This window comes from Crinia signifera, chromosome 5 (assembly GCF_055691185.1).
Source record: "Crinia signifera chromosome 5, ASM5569118v1, whole genome shotgun sequence".
Lineage (NCBI taxonomy): Eukaryota > Metazoa > Chordata > Amphibia > Anura > Myobatrachidae > Crinia > Crinia signifera.
In genome coordinates, this window is record NC_139221.1 from 166,844,957 (window position 1) to 166,872,437 (window position 27,481).

Below are 27,481 nucleotides of genomic sequence, written 5' to 3' on the forward strand. Positions count from 1 at the left end.
TGGATCCTGAGCCCTTGCACAATACTTCGGAAGTTTGTGATTCAGTCTGGATGCCATGAGATCTATCTGTGGCATCCCCCATTTCTGAACCAGTTGATGGAAAACCTCCGGATGAAGGCCCCACTCTCCCGGGTGGAGATCCTGCCTGCTGAGGTAATCCGCCTCCCAATTTTCCACTCCTGGAATAAAGACTGCGGAGAAACCGGTGGTGTATGTCTCTGCCCAGGACAGAATCGGGCGGACTTCCCGCATGGCTGTCCTGCTCCTGGTGCCCCCTTGTCGATTGATATAAGATACTGCCGTGATGTTGTCCGACTGTATCCTTACCGGCAAGCCGACAAGTAGGGGGTGGGCCTGAGCCAGTGCCAACCTGATAGCCCGTAACTCCAAGATGTTTATGGGTAACCGGGCTTCCTGGCTGGTCCAAAGACCCTGGAAAGTGCGACCCAGCGTGACCGCACCCCAACCCCGAAGGCTGGCATCGGTGGTCACCATAGTCCAGACCTGAGACTGGAAGGAGCGACCCTTGGTAAGGTTGGATGTATCCAGCCACCACTGAAGAGAGAGTCGAGCTTCCTTGGAAAGAACAATGGTCTTGTGGATCTGAAGATGGGACCCCGACCATTGAGCCAGAAGATTGCCTTGGAAGGTCCTGGAATGAAACCTTCCGTAAGATAGGGCCTCGAAGGCTGCCACCATCAGGCCTAACAGCTTCGTGCATAAATGCACCGATACTCTGCGAGGTGTCAAAACCTGACGAACCCTCTGCTGGATAACTGTGACTTTGGATAGTGGCAGAAAAACCCTTTCCTGGACAGTGTCGAACAACAGACCCAGGAACAAGATCACTTGTGTTGGTTCCAGCTGTGACTTTTTGAAGTTCAGGATCCATCCGTTCTGAACCAGGAAGTCGCAGGTAGTCCGGGCATCCTGTTGTAGCTTCTGAGGTGAGGATGCTTTTAGGAGTAGATCGTCCAGATAGGGCACAATCGTTATCCCCTGAATCCGAAGGGCTGATATCATGCAAGCCATAACCTTTGTGAAGGTTCTTGGAGCTGATGAAAGACCGAAAGGGAGTGCTCTGAACTGGTAATGCTGATTGCGAATAGCAAACCTGAGGAACCGATGGTGTGGTTCCCAGATCGGAATATGCAAATAGGCATCCTTTATGTCCAGAGATAAGAGAAACTCCCTTGGCTCCAGGCTTGCAATGACTGACCTTATGGATTCCATCTTGAACCTGTGGTACACGATGTAATCGTTGAGGTGCTTCAGATTGAGAATGGGTCTTACCAAACCGTCCGGCTTCGGTACCAGAAAAAGACTTGAGTAGTAACCCAGCTTTTCCTGAGCTTTGGGGACAGGTATAACGACCCCTGCTTGTAAAAAACTTTGAATGGAGTTGACCAAAGCTGCTTGTGTTGTTGCTAAAGCAGGTAGGCCTGTTGTAAAAAATCTGTTCGGCGGAGCCTGAACAAACTCCAGTTTGTACCCGTGTTCCACAATCTGAAGCACCCAACTGTCTCGACAGTGAGACCTCCAGACGTTCTCGAAGAGGGATAACCTTGCGCCCACCTTGGGGTCCCCCAAATGGGCGGGAAGCCCGTCATGCCACAGGTTTGTCTGCAACCTTGGGTTCTGCACGGCGGGTAGAGGTAACTGCGGCTGCGGCACCTCTGCCACCTCTGCCTCTACGCCCTCGAAAGGACGAAAAGCCTCCCCTGGCACGTCCTCTAAATGAGGCGCCCCCTCTAAAAGCCCGAAAGGACGGACCCGTAAATTGTCTTTTCGGTGGGGGAGTGGCCGAAGGGAGGAAGGTAGATTTACCTCCGGTAGCTTGAGCAATGAGCTTGTCAAGCTCAGGCCCAAACAACATATCTCCCGCATAAGGCAAAGCTTCTACTGCCTTTTTAATGTCGGCCTCCGCCTGCCAAGACCTTAACCAGATAGTACGTCTGGCCAATACAGCTGAAGCTGAGATTTTTGCCCCCAACTCAGCTACATCCGAAGCAGCTTCTCCTGTATAGGCAGCTGCATCCTTGACATACAGAGCCAGCTGTAGCAGCTCTTCACGGGGCCTACCGCTCTGTAAACCCAATGCAAGCTCCTCAGCCCATTTCTCCATGGCCTTACTGACCCAGGCTGAAGCTAGGGCTGGTCTGAGTAAAACCCCTGCCGTGGTGTAAATAGATTTTACCGTGGTCTCAAGACGACGGTCAGGAGCCTCCTTCAGAGCCACAGCAGCCTGAACTGGAAGCGTGGTTCGCTTGGAGAGCCTGGACAGCGAGACATCAGCTGGAGGCGGAGTCTCCCATTTTTCCCTAGATTCAGGAGAAAAAGGGTAGAGCAGTTTCATGCGCCTAGACAATTGGAATTTTCTGTCTGGCGTTTTCCACACATTAATAAGTGGTCTATCCAATTCATCCGAATCAGGGAAGGTAACCTGATGCTTTTGTGTCCGACCAAATATGGACAAAGGAACAGGAGCATCCTCCTCAACCAAATTAAGTGTGGTGCGAACTGCTTGAATCAGGCCCTCTACCCCCTGAGGATCATCACGCTGTAGCGCCTCATCCTGAATGTGTTCAGGTTCATCTACCTGAAGTAAATCCACATCCTCATCCCCATCAGTATCAATATCAGCTCCCTGTATTGAACCTATGGGTGATCTAGGACGCTTTTGTGGAGGGCGTGAAGGGCCAGCCACTGGGTTGGACAAAGAGCCCACAGACTGTATAAGGGTCTTAACCCAGGCTGGTTCAGTAGAACCCATCATGGAGAGGTGAGCCTGAAAACGCTCCCTGTCCTTCCTGGAAGCAGCTAATTCTGCAGCTAATCCAGCCAACACATCCTGTAGCAAAGGCTCAGAAGAATCTGACTGAGAAGTCTGTGTCTGAGGCTCCACATCCTGTGTGTGCTTTGCCTGATAACAAGATTCACACAAAGAGACACCCTTTATATGCTGGGTGAATTGCTCCTTGCAAGTTTTACAGGTGAAAACTTTAAGAGCAGCCTTGGAGGCAGCTTTTCCTGCCATATTGTCAGTGTATGAGATTAGTTCTAGAATCACACACTCACACAGACACAAATATACCAAGTGCACACACTGTAAGCAACAGATATTCTATGCCTAGAGCAGCGGAGCTGAGCTAGGATAGGGAGGGGGAGCCTTCCGCCCTTGTATCAGAGATTATGCACAATCTCTGTAAACTGTGCACAAAAATAATCCCCCAGTAACTTACAGACCTTCTCTGTAGTGGATAAGGGGGAGCGCTGGACTGCAGTGCGTGCGCTGGAGCGCGGTACACGATGTCCTCAGATCAGCCTTGCGGTGGGACAGCAATGGCGCCGGCAGAGAGAGAGAAGGAAAGAGAAAGGGCGGCACCCGGTGACGTCACCTAAGCCCTCCCTCTCCCTCCGGCGCGTAGCTTTGCTAGAGCGGAGCGCTGTGTACAGCCTCCGCTCTGATTCTGTCCCCACTGACGCACACCAAAATGGCGGCCGTCAGGACTTCGGCTGCTGTAACATTAGAGAACGGGTGCGCCCGCCCGTCTCAGGCCACATTTCGGCGCACAGCGCCGCTTACCTGCAGCGATGCTGCCTTCATTCCTGGAGCAGTGGCCAGGCCTTTGGACCCGTAACGCGAGCCGCGTGCAGCTGCGGCGGGTCCCCGATGCGGTGGCACCGGTGGCCGGATGCGTGGAAGGCGCACTGCGGGCAGTGGCGACCAGCACCCCTCCAGGTCCCACGGAGCAGGCAGACCCTGCGGAGGGGTCTGCCTGATGTTCAGCAGTAAAAATAAAAATTTCCAAAGAATAAAAAATAAAAATAAAAGTAAAAAGACCTAACTCCCTGAGGAGAAGAGGCCCAGAGAACCTACTCCTCCGGGCACTTTTTCTAAGACTGGGGTCTGGGTGGGGATAGAGGAGGGAGGAGCCTGCAGCAGTAAAGTTTTCTTAAAGTGCCACTCCTCCAGTACACCTACTCTATCCCCACATGTAATGACTGCAGTGGCTCCTGCTGCATGTAGGTGAAATATATATATATAAATATATATATATATATATATATATATATATATATATATATATATATATATATATACACACATACACACACACATATACATATACATATACACACACACACATATGTTTAACTATACAACTAGTAATATAGTAATGTGTTATACTGCTTTTGTGTTATACTGCTGATTTGCCAATAATGGTGACTAGCATGCTGCAAGATGAGACCTCAGTTAAGGTACACACACACACACACACACACACACACACACACACACCGGGTGACTGAGCTAAAAGTCGCTCAAAACAGCAGGTTTGACCAGCTTTCAACTCAAAGCCTCCCAGTGTGTATGCCCCGGCGGTGAGTGCTGCTGCATGCTCATGCATCATTGCTGTGAAATTCGTTCATCTGCTGGTATTACCAACAGATGAGAGGCTTGGAGGAAGGCTTTGCATAGCTCTGCGCTATGCAAAGCCGTCCTCCCCCTGCTGTTGGCGCTGGTCAGGGGGAAAGCGGCTCAGTGAGCGGCTTTCCCCCCAGCAACGAAAACGATCATCGCTGTTTTTACACACTGGGCAAAAATAGGCCAGTGTGTATGGACCTTTACTTTGAAAGAGGGGAAACTGACAGAGTGCTTATAAACAGGCGTTTTAGCAACCAAAACAGCTTAATACGCTGATGATTTCTAGGCAAGCATGCCTATGTCAACATGGAGTTCCAAGTAAAAATCGAACTAAAAACAAAAAGGGCAATAGTCACCAAAAACATAAGCCAAGACTATTTCGTACACGGTAAAGAAAGCTAACTGCAGATTAATTTAGATCAACTCTGATCTGTGGCAGACTATCAAACAGTACAAGAAGAATTCAACAGAGCAGTATACCAGTCAGGTAAAAGAGGATAATGCTCCCAAACACACCTGGCAATAAAAATGTCTAAGTTCAATGGTACAAAGAGCACAAGTAATGGATTACCAGTGGAAGGTGATCTATACACCAGTCAGAATAATAATCTTCCCTGACTGACAGACAGACAGACCAGTGTGGCAACAACCTAAAGGACTCTACAGGTCTGAGGATGAAACAATGAAAGATTCTGGCAGTTTGTTAAGGTTTGGTACATCCTTATTGCAAGGTTTCAATGGGGTAAGAGTCTCCCAAGATGAAAATCCACTATTCATGAAAGTGTGTGGTAACACATTGATGTACAATACCTCAATGGTCTTTTCAGTCCCCAGACTTGAACCCAGTCAGGCATTAATGGTATATTATTTACCACTATGGAGATGCAGCGATCTAACAACTCCAAACATTGGCAAAAAGCACGCCACACCATGGTAGCCTTGTAAAAAGTGAATTTATAATTGAGTTTCTAGATCAACTATAAAAAATGATTATTATAATGCCTTCCACTAATAGGCCTCCAGCATTATATAGCCCTTTTGCTACTACATTTTTGTTTTACCTATACATAGGTCTATCAAACACTCTACTTCCAAAAAATACAGTACATGTGGATGAGTGACTGGGTCTGAATAAGCTGGCTAGGTGACAAGTAACCTGAAAAACTTTCAGGAATTATCATGAGGAAGCTTACAGCTTTTGTGTACAGCGTCCATTTTACAAAGTGCATGTGAAAGTGCAAAAGCACACAAAAATGTATTAAATATTTTCCTCAATAGGTGTTAAGGTGCCCATACACGGTACAATTATTGTATGCATTTTGGACTAGATTGCATTTACTTTTGTAGATTGTATGTACTTTTTGAGCTGTGCATGGAAGCATGCATCTCATTGCACCCGGCAAATGTACCATGTATGGGCACCTTCAGGAGTACTAGATTCTGACTGATCTGCAAAAAAATAAAAAAAATTACACAACAACAGGCGTAAATTTGGCAATTTGAGCAATTACATAAGCATAAATCTACACGCGTTTCGTTGTTCTGACAACTTTTTCAAAGGTGTGTGAAAACCTTTGAAAAAAGTTGTCAGAGAACAATGAAACTAGTTAGGTTGCACCTATTGTTGGACATTGGACTTTCTACTAATTATCCCACTTGGACCAGCTCCCCCAAACTTTTTATCTTGGATCCCCAGAATTGGTTTACATCCTCCAACTGGACATTTCAATCTGGAACACCACCACCTGCTCAAATATTGAAGACCCACCGGTTTGCTGACAGGGAAACCTGATCTTCACATCAGGAAAAAGGCCTTGGGCCTCCAGTCAGGTTTATGGATACCGACAATACCAGTTTCCATATGGAGTACAAAATGGGAGACCATTGATGATCATGACCATCATGAGGGAGCACAATTAGGAACAAGCGGGAATGACTAAGTATAACCTTCTACTGTCCTTCTAACATCAATTTTACTTGTGCATAATATATTTTATTTGTTCTTCAAATAGGAGAATATTTTATTCTATAATCATTTATTAAAGTGTTTATTAGACTTTTTAAATAAAATAAAAAAAAAATATGTGATACCCAATTGATCATTCTGTTGTGACTTTTATAGACAAGCACCCCACAACCATCTTTGCAGTTTGTAAATTATCCCCATGTTTGCTTGGGTTTACTCCAGGTTCTTCCCACAATCCAAAAATATACTGTTCGTTCAATTGGTTTCTAACAAAAATTAACCCTAGAACGTATTCTCCAATGGTGCAGGGACTGATGTCAATGTTCAACTATACTCTGTAAAGCGCTGAGGAATATGCATGCGCTATATTAAAAAAAAAAAATAATGAAATAAATATTCTGGAGTACACAGTCTTATATTTGCTGCCACATTATTTAGTTTGCTTTTTTTTTTATATATAAGACTTCAGAACAGTCCATACGGTCATAAAGATAGGAATGAAAACAATACAATATATATGTCAGTACAGTATATAACAGATCTAAAATTACAGCATGCAGCTAGCATGATTTGAGCAAACAAAAGGTGAATATGAAAAAATGATACAAATGGTTGTGGATATAAAGTAGGGAGGGGGCATGGAAGACAGGAGGCAGGAATTGCAGAGTTAAGCCCCCCATACACCAGAAAGATATTGTACCCAATCGTACAATCTGGACTGTTGTATTAAAGATTGTATGCACTCAATTGTGCAATGCGTGGTCCCACAAGTTGGTGGATTGGTCCTTTGATCAGACGTGCTGCATCAGTTGATCAGTTGGGATTAAAAGCCGATTGCATGTGTTTTTAAGCACATGCAACTGGTCGATTGATGGCTCATACAACTGGAGTCAATTGAGTGTCAGTTTTCAGACAGGTTAGATGCATACAATCGATTGTGAGCTGACCGTTCGTATGCAGCAGCTGGATTGTACGATGGTTTGTGAGTACAGTGTGTGTCCAAAAACCACCAAGGACTGCCGGGGAGTTGAAGGGAAAGTTGGACACAATCATGATTGTTAAGGTGCCCACAGACGCTACAATTGTACTGTGCTATGTGTTTTTGACTGTACAATGGTTCTATACAATTTTTCTTCCAGCTTGCGATGCAATGTGCACTTGGATGCATGCGATGTGATGTGATGAACCCATGTTTGTAATGTTAAATTTCAGATGTAGTCTAAAAAGTACGTGCAGCACGTACTTTTTTAGACATACAATTTTAGACATACAGCATCGCACAAGCCCATAAACACCATCCAATAATTGTACATAAGATGCAATTTGTGCTTAAAAAGTACAAAACGCATTCTATAATTGATGTGTCTGTGGGCACCTTAAGACAGGTCTTTCTGATGGATGGCCACCTAGAAGCAGGGGTGGTAAACTACAATGAAGAAAAAAAAATCAAATCCAATTCACAAACACATACATAAAAAAAAGTTTAACTAAAAACATCATGGATGTGTACAAAATCACATGAGTTATTACAAGAACTGCAAAATCTACCTTCAAAAATGATAAAAATAAATATTTGTATGCAGAATACAAACGAATTTCCAGTAGAGATGTGCAGGCTCTGATTTACTCTGATTTCAAAGCAGGATCTTATTGGCTATCCCAATCACATGACCGTTGATAGCCAATAAGATCCTGCTTTGAAAATAAGAGCCTGCACATTTCTAATTTCCGGTACCATATCAAGTAAATGTATGCTTTCACTTTCACTAAAAGATAATTTAGGTTTCAAAGTTTGTATGTATTTTGACCAATGGTAGGTACCTACCAATGCATAGACTATCACTAGTAGTGTTCATTCTAGCACCCGCTATCTTTGAAAGCCAATGCAGTTCCTCTTCCCTGCCTGGGGTGTCGCTGTCTGCTGTGGTGTTTCTAACACAGGTCTGGTTTGCATATCAGTGCTGATATACAGACCACACTGTGCTAGAAGCACTACAGCAGACAGTGACACCCCAGGCAGAGAAGAGGAACTGCATGGGTTTTCAAATATAGCGGGTGCTAGAATGAACAATAACTAGTCCCCGCCTGTTTTCATCTTTTATCAAACACATTTCTCTGCATTCCATCAGTGGCAATTAAAGGTTTCTATTATTCTTCCAAATAATACATTAGAGTTAATGGGCACCCAAATGTGCAATTAAATAGTTTTTTGGGGCACCCATTAATTACTTTATTCACTTTACATTCAGTACTTTATGCACCCAAACATACCAGATTAAGCCACACCTGGTATATTTAATTCCAAGTGCTTGTACAGCACCCAAACCACAGATTTATCGCATTTCTTTTTAACTACCTTAGGAAACTGGGAGATGAAATGTGTTCATACACGGCACCCATGCCAGAATGTAGCAATAATTTATCTACTCCATGCAGGCACCCATTTCACAGAGCAGCATTGACAATTGATTTCACCCCTATATTGGGGCAGTAGGAAATACTGTCCCACTGCAGAATTCCATAGGTATTGTGCACTAAAGAATGTAAAATACGACCGTATAAGAAAAAGATGCCAAAAAAGAAAAAAAAACATATCATTCGAGCTATGCAAGTTTCACTTGCATATGCAAGCGCACTCCATTTGCCTTACCAGTAGCGTTCTTTGTTAAAGTATATCATTAGGCAGGAAAATATTTTTAATGAAAATTAAGTGCAGATGAAAAGGCAAAATTATGAATAAAATCGGTCAGCCAGAAACATTTTGTGATGACCTCACTGTTAAAAATATTCTAATTTAAAGCAACAATTACTGGAATTAAACCACCAATTGCTGGACAAAATAAATATTATGGGGAAAACAGAAAGGCTGCAGCAATAAAAAAATTGCTAAAACCAGATAAAAGAAAAATAAAACTTAAGTAAAACATAATAAGTTTAGATTTTTAGTAACAAAAGGTTATACATACATAAATAAATAAAGTGACACACTCCATGGCACTGTAGAGCTTCCCCAGTAACTAGATGTTTATTAACAATGGTTTCAACTGCCTGTTGTGCCCTTGCCAAATGTGTTGGTCTGTGGATTATCTTATAAAATGCATAAAAGGTTTACATTTTTATATGAGCCATTATGATTTAGGTACATCATATAATGCACAATAATAATGACATGCCACAAACAAAAGTTGGCTCTAATAGAATCAAGCCAATAGACACCATGCATATTGTTCAATTAAGAAATTGACATGCTTTTAAAATCATATGAAACTATCCTCACAGTGGTATTCTATTTAGTCTGCAAACATTCACGCAAAAAATAAAATTCACGGATACCTTCTTTTTTACGCCGAATATTTAATAATGTGTCTAATAATAATAATAATAATAATTTTTTATTAGAGATTTAGGTGGGTATTCAATCCGGGCCACTATTTACGGCGGGGGAAATAGCAGCGACCGCCTATTCAATGCTGTGTTTCCCAACAGCATTGATGATTCAGATGGACAGAATGGGCCCGACTTTAAAAACAGTCGGGCCCGTTTTGTTGATTTCGGCCGTGAATGGTCACGATCGAACATCGACAATCCATGGCCGTTTACGTGGACACTCCCCCTTTTCACCGATCACGTGGGACACTGAATCACGCCTGGCGATCTGCGGTCGGACAAAATGATAATGGGCCAGGTAAGCCATTAATAGTGAAGTTAGTAGAAAAAAAAATATATTTATGAATCCTTTTTCGGTCTTAAAACTGTTTAGGAATAATTTGTTTCATTTGTCACAAGAAAGCATTGTTACCATGGTAACTTATTTCTGGATTAATACTCAAGAATTCTGACAGGGATTTCCAAAATCCCAGGGGGCAGTTTTGTGATACTGACATCTTCAGGGAGCAGAAAAACCATAAAAAAAAAAAAATCTGCAACCGTAAAAGGTCACCACAAAGTCAGGTTACTACAGTTTTTAAATTAAAAGTTTTTTTAATTCTCAAACATAACATTTCTGGATATAAACAAGCTCTGTTAAAATATAATTGTCATGCCTTTAAACAATGTATACAGTGCATTTACCTTTTATTACATTTTGGAAAAACACCATCTTAACATTATTAAGGCCCATACACACTGGGTGACTTTGAAATGAAAGCCGCTCAAAACAAAAAGTTTGAGCAGCTTTCAGCTCAAAGCCACCCAGTGTGTATGGCCCGGCGATGAGCGGTGAGCACTGCTGCGGGCTCCCGCATCATCACCGAGAAAGCTCTGCACTGCAAAGCCGTCTGCCCCTCACTGGAAGTGCCGGGCAGGGGGAAAGCCGCTCAGTGTGTATACACTAAACGGCTTCCCCCCAGCAGTGACAGCGGTCATTGCTCTCCATACACGCTGAGCATAATTGCCCAGTGTGTATGGACCTTTACTCAGTTCAGTAAACAGGTCATAATGTGAAAGTGATATGCAAAAATATCTATTTGGGCAATGTTGCATACTATACGGAGCTTTACTTACTAAAACAGAAAAAGATCCCAGGAAACCATTTAAAAATATTGGCAATTATGGGTACTCATCCACATAGTGTATTTCTTCAAAATTCAATACAATCATACCAAACAAATTACAAAAAGGTACCTGCTGCCTCACATGACTATTTGGTAAGCCTAATGTTAATCATCATGCTCTTCAACTGATCACTTTTGCAGTATTTTAAAAGCTAAGAGTGGAAAAAATTGTGTGAGATAAAAGCACCAGTCAATCAGCATCTGTATTATTTGCTGTTTGAAAAATAACATTTAGGAGCCGATTGGTTGGTCAACAGAGAAGTGGTAGATATGCACTAGGTCGACCAGGAAATGGACGACATGAGTCTTTCAGAGATTTTGGTCTCTATGTCGACATTGATTCCCAATTAGTATAATGCATTCCCTTACCATGATTTGGGCAGGTATGGATCATATTAGCTACAGCAACTTGGTCGACATTCATTAGGTCGACATGGGTCTAAGTCGACGCATGCTTTAGGTTGACAGTCAAAAGGTCGACATGGGGTTTTCACTGTTTTTTTTACCCGAATGTCGACATGGACACATTTTTAAGTGCACCGCATCCCCTCGCAGCGCTCGTGATGCTTCGGGAAAAATATTTTATTCTCCCACCACGCCCTTGTGGATGGTAGGGCATGAAATACCGCCTGTCGGCTCAAAAACCCCATGTCTACCTAATGCTTACGTCGACCTAGACCCATGTCGACCTAGTAGCTGTAGACAATATGATCGTATCCCATTTGGGCTTGGTGCCTTGCTTGCTTGGCACACTATCAGGTTGACCCATCAACTGGAACCACTTTGATAAACACCCCCTTTGTGAGAAACCATAGCAGTGCAAGTACTGCAACCTCCCACGTTCTCTGAACACTAGAAAATCATCCACTTGGGGAATCTGAAAGCTCATATAAATGATCAGAGGAAGGAAAGAGGTCATGTTTATAATAGGATGGTCTACAGAGTATAGCATTTTTATTCACTCACTATGCAACCATCATATCAGAGTATGTGTCAGCCACATTCAACAGTACTTACCCCGGGATCAATATCCTGTGCTTGTCTATGTCTACATGCCACCCAGCAGAGATTGCATTTGCTCAGGCATTTTTTTATTCAATATAGGCTAACAGGTACTATGGTCCTATTGCTGTTGTCACAATAGTGCAAAATCTCCTCCTCCAATTATATTTCTTTCTGAATACCCTCTCTTCACAAGCTATCAGGAGCCTGCTCTACTATGGAGTTTTTCGATGGCAGGGATGTTGTCTGAAGTGAAGCTAGGGAGTCCTACTCGCTCTTTGCTGCTTCAGCACATGACTGTAGATCTAATTCAGACCTGTTAGCAAGTCTGCAATTTTTTTCAAATGGACAAAACCATACCATACTGCAGGTGCAGCAGATGTAACATGCAGAGAGTTAGATTTGGGGGAGGTGTGTAAGAATAAAGACGCCAGTATTTACCCTGCACAGAAACTAGAAAAAAATCCCCCAATTCTAACTCTGCAAATGTTACATTTACACTACCTGCAGTGCAGTATGGTTGTGTCCATCTGCAAAAGTGTCATCCTTGCTACCCTTTCAGAATTATACCCTGTGTGCAGTAACTACCCTGTGTACCTCCCACATTCCTCAGAGACGTGTACTATAACCAACTACCTATTACCAGATCCCTGACAGAACATAGTGGGTTTTCAATATAGTAATGACAGAATTAGAGAGCTGCATTAAAAACCAGCAGGGGTGGCAACTGTCTGTATGTGGGTATGTAGCACATTTTGTATTATATATATTAGACAATGTAAGAATTAGAAGGTGAATGGTAGCATGGGGCATACAGTAGCCATTTGGTGGTATGGTGAGATAAAACATAGGCATGTCAATGTCCTTAAGAACAACCAACATTTTTCATTATAGCAAATTACCCCACATGGGTAGTTCCTAATTTAACCCTGGCAGGCAGAACAATGAATAATAAAAGGAAATTATTATTCCTTATATGGGGTCACAAGGGATCCCTAACATGTAACATAAAAAATGAACAAAACAAGAAAAAGTAGTGAGTTACAGTACAAGACAATGTAGGCAATTTTGTGGTATATAGAACATTGAATGTTCGACATGACACTGAAAAGTCATTCAAACTTTATAGGGGGAGTGTGGATGTATAGGGGAATGTAGGGAATGTAGTCTAATACCACTTTCAGACCGCACTCTGGACCCGGGTTATTGCAGTGTCCTTGTGTCTCCAATCCAGGTCGAGGTGCGGTGTGAAAGCGCCACTGTGAATATTCCCGGGTTGAGTAACACTTAATTTCAACCCTGGTCTTGACCAGGGTTGAACACAGCTCTAACCCAGGTGTGTGTGCAGTCTGAAAGCTCACTACCCAGGTTATTTAACACTGCATTCATCAAACGCAGCTATTGGATGTCTCCTTTCATGAGGTCAGTGGCCAGAGCCCGAAAAAACAAGCCGCACACTGCAGAGTACATGTCCGAGGCAGCATTCCAGCAGTAGCACAGCCAGGTCTTAAGTTTGGTCAGGTGAGGAGATTGCTGAATATAAGGGGAGACGAAGAAATGCGCAGATATGACAGGAACAGTAAAAGATGCTGTGGTTTACAAAACATAGCTAAAAGAGAGGCTCTCCCCCCAGCGCAAATATAGACATTGCTCAGTATTCCCTTCAGCCCCTCACATTGGTTTCCTTTGTGACGTCATGTTTGCGAGCCTGAAAAAAAGTCCACTTTTATACCCCTTTAACACTTGCAAAAATATCCCTGGTTTTTGCACATGAAAGCGCATCAACCCCGGATTTAGCTCTGTGTAAGGGTCTTGTCACCGCATCCCATGTTCAGCATTCCGGGATTTCTACCCAGGTTCTGACCTGGGTAGATTCCGGAATAGACACGGGATGCGATGAGTGTGAAGGGGTATTCCGGGTCAGCGTGACCCAGATCCCGTTCACTGCAGTGAAAATGCGCCGCTGGGAGGTGCTGACATCTCCCAGCGCCGCCCTGGCCAAGCCTCCAGATGACGCCACCCGCTCAACTTCATTCCGGGTCAGGTGGCCAGTGTGAAAGCACTTGCAAGCCGGGTCGTACCCGGAACTTAGAACCCGGCTTGCAAGTGTGAAAGGGATATTAATAGTCCAGTGTGAAAGCGGCCAACCAGGGAATATCCCAGGTTGAAGCGCAGTGTGAAAGGTGTCAAAAAGGAGTCTGACCCAGGTCGCAGCAGGGATGGACCAATGTTCACAATACAGGGTTGGACCGGGTATTCAGGTCTGAAAGCAGTGTAAGTGAAGTTAAGTTTGAAGGAGTTAAATAATGAGTTAATAAAAATCAATTTTAAAGAGGAAGTGGTTGGCTAACTTTTCTACAATGGTAATAAACTCGTCCAGACTATATAGTAGAGGTCCACTTGAAGCAGGGGTTAGCTCTCCAAAGTTGTAGATTAACACTGCTTTAGAAATACCAAACTTCTACCCCTTTCACACCGCACAAATAACCCAGGCCTGACCTGGGTTGTTGCTAGGTCAACCCAGGTCACTGTGCAGTGTGAAAGGGCCTTTTGAAAAATAACGGGTCCAGCAACTCGGTAAATTGACCTGGGTTAAAAGAAGGGTTTTACCCGTTTCTGGGTAGTGTGAATGGGTAACCCGGAACCTATTCACTTATATAAAAGACAGCAGTGTTACCTTAGTGCTGCCTCCTCCCCCACCTGATGCCCTGTTGGTCCACCCCATGGACAATAAGCTGGGTCCCTCACAGGACGGACCTGTGTCCAAATCCCAGGTGCGACTCGGCATTTGTGATGTGAAAGTGGAATTATTTTAAAATTGATTTAATGATTATTTTATGCATATTATTGTAAACCATGGATCACAAAATAATTTGTTTGGTACTGGTTTCCTAGCACGGCGCCCGTCGGGGTTGATCGCATGCCTTAAGTTAAGGTACTTAAGGCATGCGATGGACACGATATTCTGTCAATTACCAGCTTTAATTGCCGGTAAAGACAAAAATCGCGTTGATGGCGTCCACCAGCGATGCGACCAACGCGATCAAAGCGATTTTCCCATAGAGAACAATGTTAAATTCGTTTTAAAGTTAAAATCGCATTGGACGCATGCCATTATAATGGAATCCGATGCGATCGACGCGATCAACCCGATTTTACATAGGGAACAATGGGAAAAGGGCCAATATCTCATTGTATATGCCCCCTCATGGGCATTAAGTATGGTTAATGCCCCCTCATTGTTAACGCCACCCCACTATTTACACCAACCGGAAGCGTGGCGAGCGCAGCGGTACGAGTCTTCCGACCTTTTCATATCCCCACTATCCACGGAGTTGTTTTTATATAGTGTGGCGAGCGCAGCGTGCCCGAAGCGTGGCGAGACCCGCGATGGTACGCGTATACCTGTGAAGTAATGCGCGTCCCCTCGCTGCGATCGCCACACTATATAAAAATCAACTCCACGCCGACATGGATAGTGCGGGTATGAAAAGGTCGTAGGACGCGTACCGCTGCGCTCGCCACGCTTCGGGTTGGTGTCAATAGTGGGGTGGCATTAACAATGGAGGGCCATTTCACCCATCGGGGGGGAGGGGGGGTTGCTATCAAAATGGGTGGTTTGGGGGCTTTTTACACTGAAATCAATGTAAAATTGGGTTTCAGAGACCATTATACATGGATTCCAATGTAAAAATTGCGTCGATCGCATCGCATGCGATTTGGTCAGCATGCGATGGACGCGATTTTTGCGGCCCCGATCAATACAATTAAAATCTATGGCGCCGTGCTAGGAAACAAGTACCATTTGTTTATTTTAGGAATGTTGTTAATTTACTTGCTGCATGCTAGAGGCAGGTTAAGAAATGCATGACATCTACCCGATTTATCATCTAGTATGTATAAATGATTGTTCTTGTTTGTTGGCAACATTTTTTAGATCTTTCGGGGAAACAATCGATTTCCTGTTCTGTCCAAAGCAAAAATCTCAACCACAATATCTCAATATTGAGCAGCATGTGCACACCAATAATCCTTCCATATTTCTTATGTTTTCCTGTTACTCCTTGTTGTGGGCGAGCATATGCAAATGCAGTATGAGAAAGTAGAAAAAAAAAAAATCACTTAAATAAAAATAACTAATTTTAGTGTGTAGCTCAGGTTTTGCTGCTTGCAATTTCCCAAAAAATGAAACAGGCATATTATTTCAGGTCTATACAGAGCTGGGAAGGAATCCCTGTTTAATGCAGTCTACAGGCTGTCTTCAGGTAAGAAATGAATTGCCCCAGGGAATCAATTAGCACACTGTAAATTATTGCAGCTAAATAAATATATTTTATTTGTACAAAAATAGATTCTCAGTCCAACAGCGCTTTCAACCGCAGCTGGATTGCTATCCAGGAGCACCACTCCTTAGCATTTATACACAAGACCAAAAAAATATAGGGTAGCTTTCCAGCGCTGGTTGGATCCAATGAATGATTGATGAGCAGTATCCCTGGGTTCGTAACCTAAGGGACCACACTGACCTTGGTGTTGGTCCCTATGTGCAGACAAAGGTATCTTTACAGGCTCAATTCAAGGGGATCTTATATACTCCTATCCAAACACGGGGAGATTACAACTGACCTTGTTATAATTCCCTATATGCACATCACGGTTTCTTTAAAAGCTGCAATTTTCTGTGACAAACACACACTCTGTTTCGGATAGTACTGACCTGGTGGCAATGCCGTATGTTCACGTAGGGGTTTCTTTAGTGCGTCCCAGCCAGCATAATGAGTTCCCAGAACAGGACAGCGTGAGTTCCAAACATCAGAGGCTTATTATGAATAAAAATTCCAATACAGATAAAAAGTATTTAAAAAAAATGAAGTGAGGGACAGAGAGCTCCAGATACAACCACCAAAAAAACCTTCTCATCCGGATTGAGCTGGAGAATAGTGGGACCGATGGAAAGGGTCTGATCCAGAAGCTGCCGTGCCTCCCTCCTTACACACCAACGAGTTTCAAAATTAATCCTTCCTCAGGGTGTGATAATGGTGTCTCAATGTAGGGTTTTTATACCCAAACCTTGATACGGGGGTGGGAACAATCCTGCCCCGGTCTAGGTGGAGTACTAAACCCGGATTGTACCATAAGCATAAAAAATATAAACATCTCATATAAAATACAATATGCACTCCATAAAACAATTCCAATAACTCATAATCCATACAGTATTCCATAAAAAGATCCACATAACATACATAATCAATGTGCAAAATACATGCAGGATACAAAGTTACTGAATTTGAATGCCAAACAATCATGCTTAGACCAGGTATTTAAAATGTGTTAGAGCAAGTTTAACCTCTTTCACATCGCATGTAAATACCTGGTCTAAAGCAGGTTTGCGGTGCGAAAGCAACAGTTCTGTGCTGCTGTGCCCTCCACTCTCTGAAGTCTCTCTCTGGTGCAGGGGTATACTGCAGGAGATCCATGCAGAGAAGTGATCTGGCCGGTGGTAATACGTTACACGGGGAGCCTGACAGCCAGCATGGGAGAGGGAGGTGCACTCACAGAGTGAGCATACTCAGGCCAATAGCAGAGAGAGGAATGAGTGATTTGCTGACACTTGCTGGCGGTAAATGGGGGGGGGGAGAGAATACTACCCCCCCTTATACCCCAGTACCTGAGGCAGGGTACACTGAGCTGGTCCTCTCGGAGCCAGCGCTGTGCATATTTAATGAGCCGGCTGCTTATTACATATGCACATATGTAATTAGCAGCTGGTTCATTAATATGCACGGCGCTGGGGACCAACAGTGCTCACTGCTGCCTGGGTACCATTTCAGACCCGTTCAGATAACAAAAAAACGGGTCTGAAATGGGTAGGACCCCGCTTTTTTACAGTTTTAAAATACCAGTTATTTAAAAACTGTAAATTCACTCTGGACCTTTCAGACTGCACATATTACCGTTTTGAAACTGTAAAAAAATGGCAATATACCGGTTAATATGTGCGGGCTGAAAGGGGCATCATTTTCTTGCACATATTTAGTGCCAGTTCATTTCCCCAGTAATTCTTTCAGCAAGAAATGTTTATTTATTTTTTTCACTTTCTGTAATATATGTTTTTTGGAATAATTTGGATAACTGATATTTTGATACTCAACCTATAGGATTATAGATCTATATAAATTAGAGAAAGAACATGCACCTAAGGCTGGGTGCTGCTCGATCACGCAAATCAGACTATTATATCCCTCAGTATGTATGGGAGATATATGTGCAACAATGCTAGATTTGATGTACAAAGGTGACCAACATCCAGCCAAATATTAACATCAATTATATAATCAAGGTTAATAAAAACACTTGAAAGAAACTGAACAACAAGGTGGCTTTAGGCCCAGTAATACCCTTTTCACACCAGAAAATGCAGGGGGGGGGGGGGGTTGGAGAGCGGGGTCCAGACTGCAGAGATCGGGACAGTCTGGCTTTTTGCCAGGCAGCGGGCGGGATGCGCTGGATTTCAAAACATATTCAAAAGACTGGCCGGATGCTGATTGGCTGGGAGCACCCGTCCAGTCTTTTCAAATATACATACATACCAAATCAACAAGGACAGGACTACTTAAATACCATGGAGTCTTTAAAGGAAATTAAATTAGCAGTAACTTATGACAAATGAGGGTCTCTTTAGTACAAACTAGTTTGTTGGCTACAATGAAAACCTGTATGGGAGCAAATGAAAACCAGCAACTTGTTACCAAATGACTTTAAGCAGATTAAAATAGTTGTTAGTCAAGTTTGTTAAATCCCTGACCCACAGGCAGAAGGGTCGGGCAGTACATCCCACAGGTTCATACGTTTCAGCCAGGATAGATACCATATAATATAAACTTTAGTTTTAGTATAATAGTTAACTTAAGTGGCCTTCATCCCACTACCCAGAAAATTGAATATTTAAACTGTCCAAACAGTCTAAATATTCAATGATGAGGCTTACTGGGTTGTTTTCCACTTGAATAGGCACTTGGGGGGGGGGGGGGGGGTCATCGATTAAAAATAATCTTGTACTACACATGAAATTCAATGTTTTAACGTCATACCAAATTTAGATGCACGCCATTGCTCTGCCATCTTCCAGTATAACATTTTCTCCCTTGCATCGGTCACCTTCCGCTGCAGTCTAGCCGCACCTTTGCAAATTGAAGGGCACACTGCCACCGCCACCCAAAAGGTTACTCTTCACCTCAGTCACATGACTTAACACGTGTCTAAAGCCGCAACATGATGCAAGCCCCAGTAGTAGCACTTAGCTTGGATCTTTCTTTGTAGCCTCAAGGGTATGTGAGTATGTGGTGAACAGTAAACAATTCACCAATAGATACGGGACGAGTACCAAAATAAGAGATCAATTGCGAATCAGAAGGGGTAATCTATTGTCTGACATGTCCCTACAATCTTCAGTACATAGGGATGACCAAGAGACCTTGGAAGAAAAGGATCCTTGAACATGTGGGCAATATTAAGAACGCACAAAAAGACCTGGAGAAAATGAAGAAGGTCACAAGTGTGGCAAGACATTTCTTGAGACACCACCAAAGTAACCCTAAGGGCCTACAGGCAATGAGTCTTGAAAAAGTGATTCTGGGTTTAAGAGGTGGCAACATAACAGAAGAACTCCTCAAAAAGGAATCCAAACACATCTTTCTCATGAACAGTCTGAAACCAAATGGCTTGAATGAAGAGATCGTATATTCAGCATTCTTATATACTTTGTACCCATCAGCATGGGAAGACACCCTCTCCGAAATAATTCCCGCAGATATTCTAAACTATTACCTAACTCTGTACCTACCAATCCTAAAAACCATATAAGGACATTGAACCAACAATAAATACGATGAAATCATCAGAACACCATAATATATATATATATCTTCATGAACAATGATGGTTATTACCGGTAGACAATACTGTAGATGAGACAACACTGATGCATTGATAATATCAAGTGACATCACCATAAATATATAATAATCATCCTGTAAAATTCCTACACCATCCCTCACAAGAGGACAGCAGATTATAAGTAAATGGTACCCGGTCATGTCATCCTAGCATTAGGAACCCTAAAAACATATATATATTTTTAATAGCCTATCAACACGTCCTATAATATTGGTTCTTATACCCCCATCTCAAATTATCCCTAATAGAGATCACTACCCCCTATGATCACAAAAAAATTTTTTGTCTATTTCTTTCCCTTCATCACACCGGACGGGATACACACCTTAACTAACGGCTACGTAGGTATCAATCTAGTCAGAAGATACACATTCACACCCCACGGAGTGTTTATATACTCTTTATATTTATTTATTTTATTATTTTTCACCCTCAGATCCCACATGGATCAGTATGCATCACCAACTCACTACTCAGTATGAATGGAAATGGAACTACTGTAATCCTAAGGGAGCAGTAACTAAACAAATATTATTTAATAACGACACCTATATCACGGTATATTTTATTTCAGCGTGACACCAACAGGGCTCATGGACTTTTCACCAGCACCCTCACTATTATTTGTTACAATTTATGACACATTTTTTTCACGTATTTCTTTCACTTATTCACTTATTGAAGCCTCATATAAATCCTAGGGAACAATTACTGCTACTGAGAGATAATTCCCAACAAGGGATACATATTCTATCTAAGACACATGCAGAAAGCTATACAGATAAAACTTTCTTAGCATCAGATATATATGTAGGACCTAGACTGGGCAATATTTGTCACATCATAGATTATCAGCAAATGCAGGGGATTTGCGATTCATTTAAATCACAATGTTTTAAGACCCGATAATGATCAAAGCATGCCAGTAAATAAATAAGAACTAATAAGTGTTGCTGCATAAGCACATGATGATTACTATCAACAACTCAGAATAAACATTATAATACTTGATCGCTACCTACAACTAGGAATAATACAGCAATTTATGAATCCAATTAGGTGTATTATCCCACATAATTGGATAATTAGCGTTATATCACATCCAACATCAGGGAAATAGTTAAACCTATCACAGTACCTATTGACATTCAAAATTCGAAATTGAGGTCTGGGATTGGTTCTGGATAACCACCCCCAAGGGAGGACTCACTCCCTTAAATACAGCAAATGATGGGCGCGCTGGACACTTAGATTGAGCCTTGACAAAGCTCAAAGAGCGAAATGCGCATTGGCATATCGCTGTAAACTGTTTGTTATTGTATCATGTGTTTGACTTAACTTGTACAAATAACCTACTATGTAACAGAAGGGTACGCAGGGCAGGGGACTCAGCACCAATTGTAAGAAGCGTGAGCATCACGCCAATACACGCAGCAGGTAAAGGGAATACATCCCTGTGCTGCGAAGGTGCTGAAAGCGGGGATCTCACACAGAGACTCCGCTACCCAGCTGAGCATTCAAGCCGGCGCGCAGCGTCTAGAAGGGAACACTTCCCTAGGCTGCGACAGTGCAGTAATATAGCCTCCTACACGGAGACCCCGCGACTCGGCTGTGCACTCAAGCCGGGACCCAGCGTTCAGAAGGGAATACTTCCCTAGGCTGTGAGATTGCAGTAACGCCCGCCTCGCACACAGAAAACCCGCTACCCGGCTGTGCATTCAAGCCGGGACGCAGCGTTCAGAAGGGAACAATTCCCCAGGCTGCGATAGCACAACTACGCCCGCCCCGCCACCCTATCTGTAACTGTTAGACCGCTACAAGTGCTTATAAATGTGATCTGTGATTTGCGGTTAATGACCACAATAGCAATACAGACTACAAAGTCTACTACTGTATGTATACAAGGGATACTATTCTGAGTGTCACCAATTAAAGCACGGCTGCACATTCTATATCAACATCTTCCTATCAGAAAAAATATGTATGAATAAAGTGTATGCACCAGTCACAGCTACTCACTACACAATATTTCCTGATAACCCTGATCAGACAAAAGACAGTATGATTTGCATTTAAACCCTGACAGGCCAGTCAGACAGACCTACTGTAATTCTAAAAGAGTATTCTGATCTTTTGCAACAGTGTATGTTAATAAATTTAAACCACAACAGTTACTAAACTAGCTATATCAGCTTAATAAAGGCAGATCCAGCTGAAAATATAGCACACAGAGCGGCCCTATACTGACAATTAAAAGAGGCACATACTGGCACAATATTACTGCTACTTATCAATAAAAGTACCAGAATAAACCGGAATTTGAAAACAGTTTACCGATTTTAATCTTCTTATTTTTCTTTCTATTCTATATTCATTACTTTGTTTTTATACTTCGCCATCGATATCCCTCATACAGGGACTCTATGTATCAGGTCGCAGACAATTTATACAATTGACCAATTTAAAAAGCAAAAGATGGCTTTTTACCTTTAAATTGCTTACTAATAAAGATATTATCAAAAAATTGTTTCATCTGCCCCAATTGCAGTGCACATGGTTTTGTCCATTAAAAGGAGTTTGCTTTTGCAAACCAACCAGAATCCAGCCGTCAATTACAACTATAGTACTAAAAGAATGAGTAAAAACAGTCATAGTTATTTGTTTGGAAGCCATTTATTGGGGATAGGGAGAGAGAGACATAACGCTGCATCGGAGCTTTCATGCTCATTCGACATTGATCCTTAACTAAGGTGTGTGACACACACCGAAAAAGCTGTCGACACACACTGGAACGGATGACAGACTTCCTCCTGCAAGATGACAACTTACTAAAGATGGCCAAGTACCATGTTTCTCTCAGGCCTTGGATTTTTATTTGATCAGTCTCCCTTTTGCTGTTTTTAAGTAGATTTAGTATTTTTTTCAGTGGGCCGCCACATGTCAAATGTGGAGAAGAATTAAATATGAAAAATAGAGTACCGTATATACTCAAGTATAAGTCGACCCAAATATAAGCCGAAGCACCTAATTTTACAACAAAAAAACTGGGAAAACTTATTGACTCAAGTGGGACCCTCACTCGAGTATAAGCCGAGGGGGGCCTTTTCAGCATAAAAAGTCAATATATATTACAGAAGTGCTTCGTCCTGGCAAACATTTGAGCCTTTTTTTCTTTCACATAATTTTTTGTGTAAATAAAAGCGGTCACCTAATGGCACGAAAGCAGTTGTCCACTGAAGTGACTGCTATGTATGAAAGGGTTAAAATTTCCAGGTTGGGGGCTACTAGGTAGACATCTATACAAGGCCACAGTCACTTGGGATTCTCCATGGTCCAGATAAGAATGTTTTTATTTATTTTATTCATTGTAATTTCAACACAAGTCACAAAGCATTAAAGGCTGTATGTACAAATAAAATAAAATAAATAAGTAAGGTTCAAACATTAGTATTTCTAAATCACTTGGAATTATATTTATATCAGCATTTAATTTGGGGGGAAAATGGCTACGGGAATCCTTCGGACGTGATCTTTCAGTATAAACAAAGCTACCTCTGCAGTTTACTTCCCCTTTGTCAAATCAAAGAAACAGCGTTTAGTTATAAGGAAGGCTGAACACAATATTCATTATAGGTCATCACTTAATGGCATAATACAATATGAAATATAGTTTACCATACAACAATTCCACCACACACCATTTGGGACAATGATTATGATTAGTGATGATGGCATTGGAATGGTTGCACCTCACAACCGCCATCACCAATTTTCCTTTGCACCAGACTGTTCAGGTAACTTTTTTTCTACAGAGATGTATGTAGAGTACCATATTCCACCACACATGAGCTAGTCAGTATAGACAAAAGATGAAGGAATACAGAGATGTTGACATTGGACATGTGTCAATCAAGGCCCAAAGTAGACAAAAACACTTAAAATATTTCAAAATTAAAAAAGGGATGAGTCCATTCCTACATGGAAACAGAACTCTGAATAGAAAGGGCCTGATTCAGACCTGCTCCTATGGCTACATATATTCAGAAGTAGCCGAATGGGACATCAGCTACCCACCCCGAGCAGACAGGGGAATGCCTGCATTCTGACGGACCCATGGGTACACCCACCTTTTGTGGGCACGCTCAAGAACCGCTGGGCGGCCCTTTAGTACACCCCTGCCTGCCACGGTTTGCACATAATCAAGCATGCGCAGACTCCCACCATTGGGGACGAAGCTGAATCCAGAACTGTGCGAACAGGTTTAAAATCGGCCCCTATTCAGTTACTTCCTGCAGCTGCCAAGAGTTTCCAGTGCCCAAGCAAAGTACTGGGTGTGGTGCAGCTGTGAGGTGTTGTCTAGCCCCGAGGCCTTAACTCGTACTTTTAGGCTCTATTAGTAGTATATATTTGAATAGCTTCTGGGCACTTCCTGGTAGCTAAATTCCCACAATAACTTTTTCACAGATGAAGTAAATCATGACCAAAAAAAATAAAATAAAAAAGAAAGAAACGAACTGTAACTTACCATCTCCAGCAGGCAAGCCTCGCTCCTTATCCTCACATTTGTTGCATTCGCTGAAGTAGAGCAGTAGAAATATATCCAAAAAAACCCAAACCAATGAGGTGGCCAAGACCACCTTGAAATAGGCAAATTTTTTCATAGCAGAAGTTCAATATTTAAATAAAAATGATAGCAAAAAAAGTCACAAAAATAAAAAAAGCACGACTGTACCAGGAGTCCCGTTTCATGAGTCTTTTAAAACCTGCAATAGATAGAGAAAAACATTTGAAAATTACATAGGGAAAGAGATAAAATCCAAACACTATGACCCAGTGTTGTAATATTACAATGTATTCCTAATCGTAAAAACAACTGAATAGGCTGGATAGAGATAGAGATATATATGTATATATGTATATATATATATATATATATATATATATATATATATATATATATATATATATATATATATATATATATATATATATATATATATATATATATATATATATATATATACACACACACACACACACACACACACACACACACACACACACACACTAAATATTTAGTCTTTGTACTATGTATGCTGCCTGAAGGAGGATAATTAAATCCGAAAGCTTGCAAACAATGGCGTTCCTGTGATTATTATGCTGCTAAAACCGATGGGTGCCCCCTAAATGGACTGGTCTATATCTATCTATTTTTTTTTTTTTTTTGTGGTTGAGTCTGCTATTAAGTTAAACATCTTAAAATACCAAGAAAACCTCTATCCTGCAAAAAGAATAACAAATTGTTAGAAGAGATTTGTTCTACTAATGTATTTCTGAAAGATGATAACCGATGTGCCACAGATTAAATTCAATATTTTGAAAAAAAAAAAAAAACAATTGTTAAAATGGTCTACTATTTTAAGAGGATTACATATCCAGCATGGCGGCACAGTACTTATCAACACTGATTTACAGAACTGAAGTCAAGGTTCAATTTTCAACCAGGAATAATAGTAGGTTAAATGGAATCTGACAAATTTAGCAATGATGTGTAATATAAAACGATAAACATCTATATAGCACTGTTGCTACTATATAGATTAGAATATCATCCAATGCTATAGAAGCACTACTGCACAGAGAGAGGGATTGAACTGGACACATGGAGGGAGATTAGACAGGAGTGAGAAAACGGGAATGGTGCTAAAACACTGTAATGGGTCTTGAGGAGGGTTGGGAGTAAAGTGTACAAGGCACCAAGATTTGCCCATACAAAATTCTTGGTCGGAGTTATGACCCATTTGGTAGAGGCCACAGGCATAGGGGCTGATTGATAAATGAACCTGGGGTCCTTGATAAGGTTCTTGTGCATAAACCAGGATGTGGTAACTTAACCTTTGGCCCTAAGGTGTGACCAGAATGGAGTAGATGGTAATTGGTAAAACAAGTCTTTTATTAAGCAATCAGGTTATGGTAAAACGGGTTGGGATTATTTGGTCTACAGCATGTTCGTCGACATGGGACTAGGAAAATACCTTTGGTGATAAGTACAGTATCAATGGAGCAGCGCATAGATGGTGGAGCAGCGCATAGATTATGGAGCAGCGATGGAGCAGAGAATCGATGGCAGAGTATAAATGGTGGAGCAGAGCATCCATGACAGAACACCTATGGAACCAGGCATAGGATCCTAACCAAGCAGCTAGGATCAAACAAACCACACAGGGCAAGAGAAACATAACACTAGCCACTTCGTAATTCTTATCCAGGATCCTTATAGTTGCTAGTGTGCAGTGATTGGCTGAAATGGCAGATTAAGCCTTTGGGGGGCCCGGGGCACTTGTCATTAGTGGCCACAAACTGCATTGGAGAATATTACACTGTCAAAAACACAGAGTAAAGGCAGTATCAAAACTTGGTCAATGGGTAACTGCAGGGGAAGGAAAAGAAGGAAAAAAAGGTACTTGTGTATTATCACGGCTCCCACGATTTCCATCTTATGGGAACTTATACAATTTAAAATTGTAAACCATTGTATATGGCACACAATGAGATGAGATGAGATTTTAAATTTTATAAGCACACTAATGGGTGCTTTCAAGGTCAATTGGCCCCCCTATAAGATTTTTAATTGTATAAGCACCCTAATGGGTGCTTACAATGTTAAATGCACCCCCACTATCAACGCCAACCCGAAGCGTGGCGAGCGCAGCGAGCCCGCGAGGAGTGGCGGTACGCGTCCTCCGACCTTTTTATACCCCCACTATCCATGTCGGCGTGGAGTTGATTCTATATAGTGTGGCGAGCGCAGCGAGCCCCGCGAGGGGACGCGTAATACTTTACATGTATTACGCGTCCCCTCGCCACACTTCGGGCTCGGTGGCTCGCCACACTATCTAAAATCAACTCCACGCCGACATGGATAGTGGGGGTATGAAAAGGTCGGAGGACGCGTACCGCCGCCCCTCGCGGGCTTGCTGCGCTCGCCACGCTTCGGGTTCGCGTTGATAGTGGGGGTGCATTTAACATTGTAAGCACCCATTAGGGTGCTTATACAATTAAAAATCTTATAGGGGGGCCAATTGACCTTGAAAGCACCCATTAGTGTGCTTATACAATTTAAAATCTCATCTCATCGTATGCCATATACAATGGTATACAATTTTAAATTGTATGAGATCGGGTCCCATCGCAGCACATCTCATTTCATTGCATACCATCTTAAGCCTTATGGTATGCAATGAGATGGGATGAGATGGGAGCCGTGATAGTACACAAGTACCGGAAAAAAAGAAAGAAAGCACGTGAAAAGCCTGTGTTGATCCCTCTGCACCTTACTCTGTAGGAGACCTCACAGTCCCAGTGCTGCCTCTGATTAAAAACCCTCCCATGACTAGGCTGCTGCTGCTGTCCTCCATGGGCCTGAGAAGCATGTAATGAGCTCCACCAATCAGAGCTCAGCACAAACTTCTCAGCCTCTGTCCTCTTGTGCAAAGTGTCATGGAACTTAGTCAACTCCCAGTAATGCACTGCACACTTGTAAAGTCAGTGTGCCTTGGCACCCCATGCTCA

General features: G+C 42.3%; 1 protein-coding gene across 3 annotated transcripts in view; it reads right to left on the reverse strand.

Moving 5' to 3' along the window:
* The window catches only part of GALNT1 (polypeptide N-acetylgalactosaminyltransferase 1), a 205,261-nt gene that overhangs the window by 168,626 nt on the left and 9,154 nt on the right, over positions 1–27,481 (reverse strand). For all 3 annotated transcript variants that reach the window (XM_083188257.1, XM_083188256.1, XM_083188258.1), the window contains exon 2: positions 24,435–24,672. In XM_083188257.1, the coding sequence (XP_083044383.1) occupies positions 24,435–24,570 (136 nt within the window). In that variant the 5' untranslated portion in view covers positions 24,571–24,672. The remainder of the gene's footprint in view (positions 1–24,434; positions 24,673–27,481) is intronic.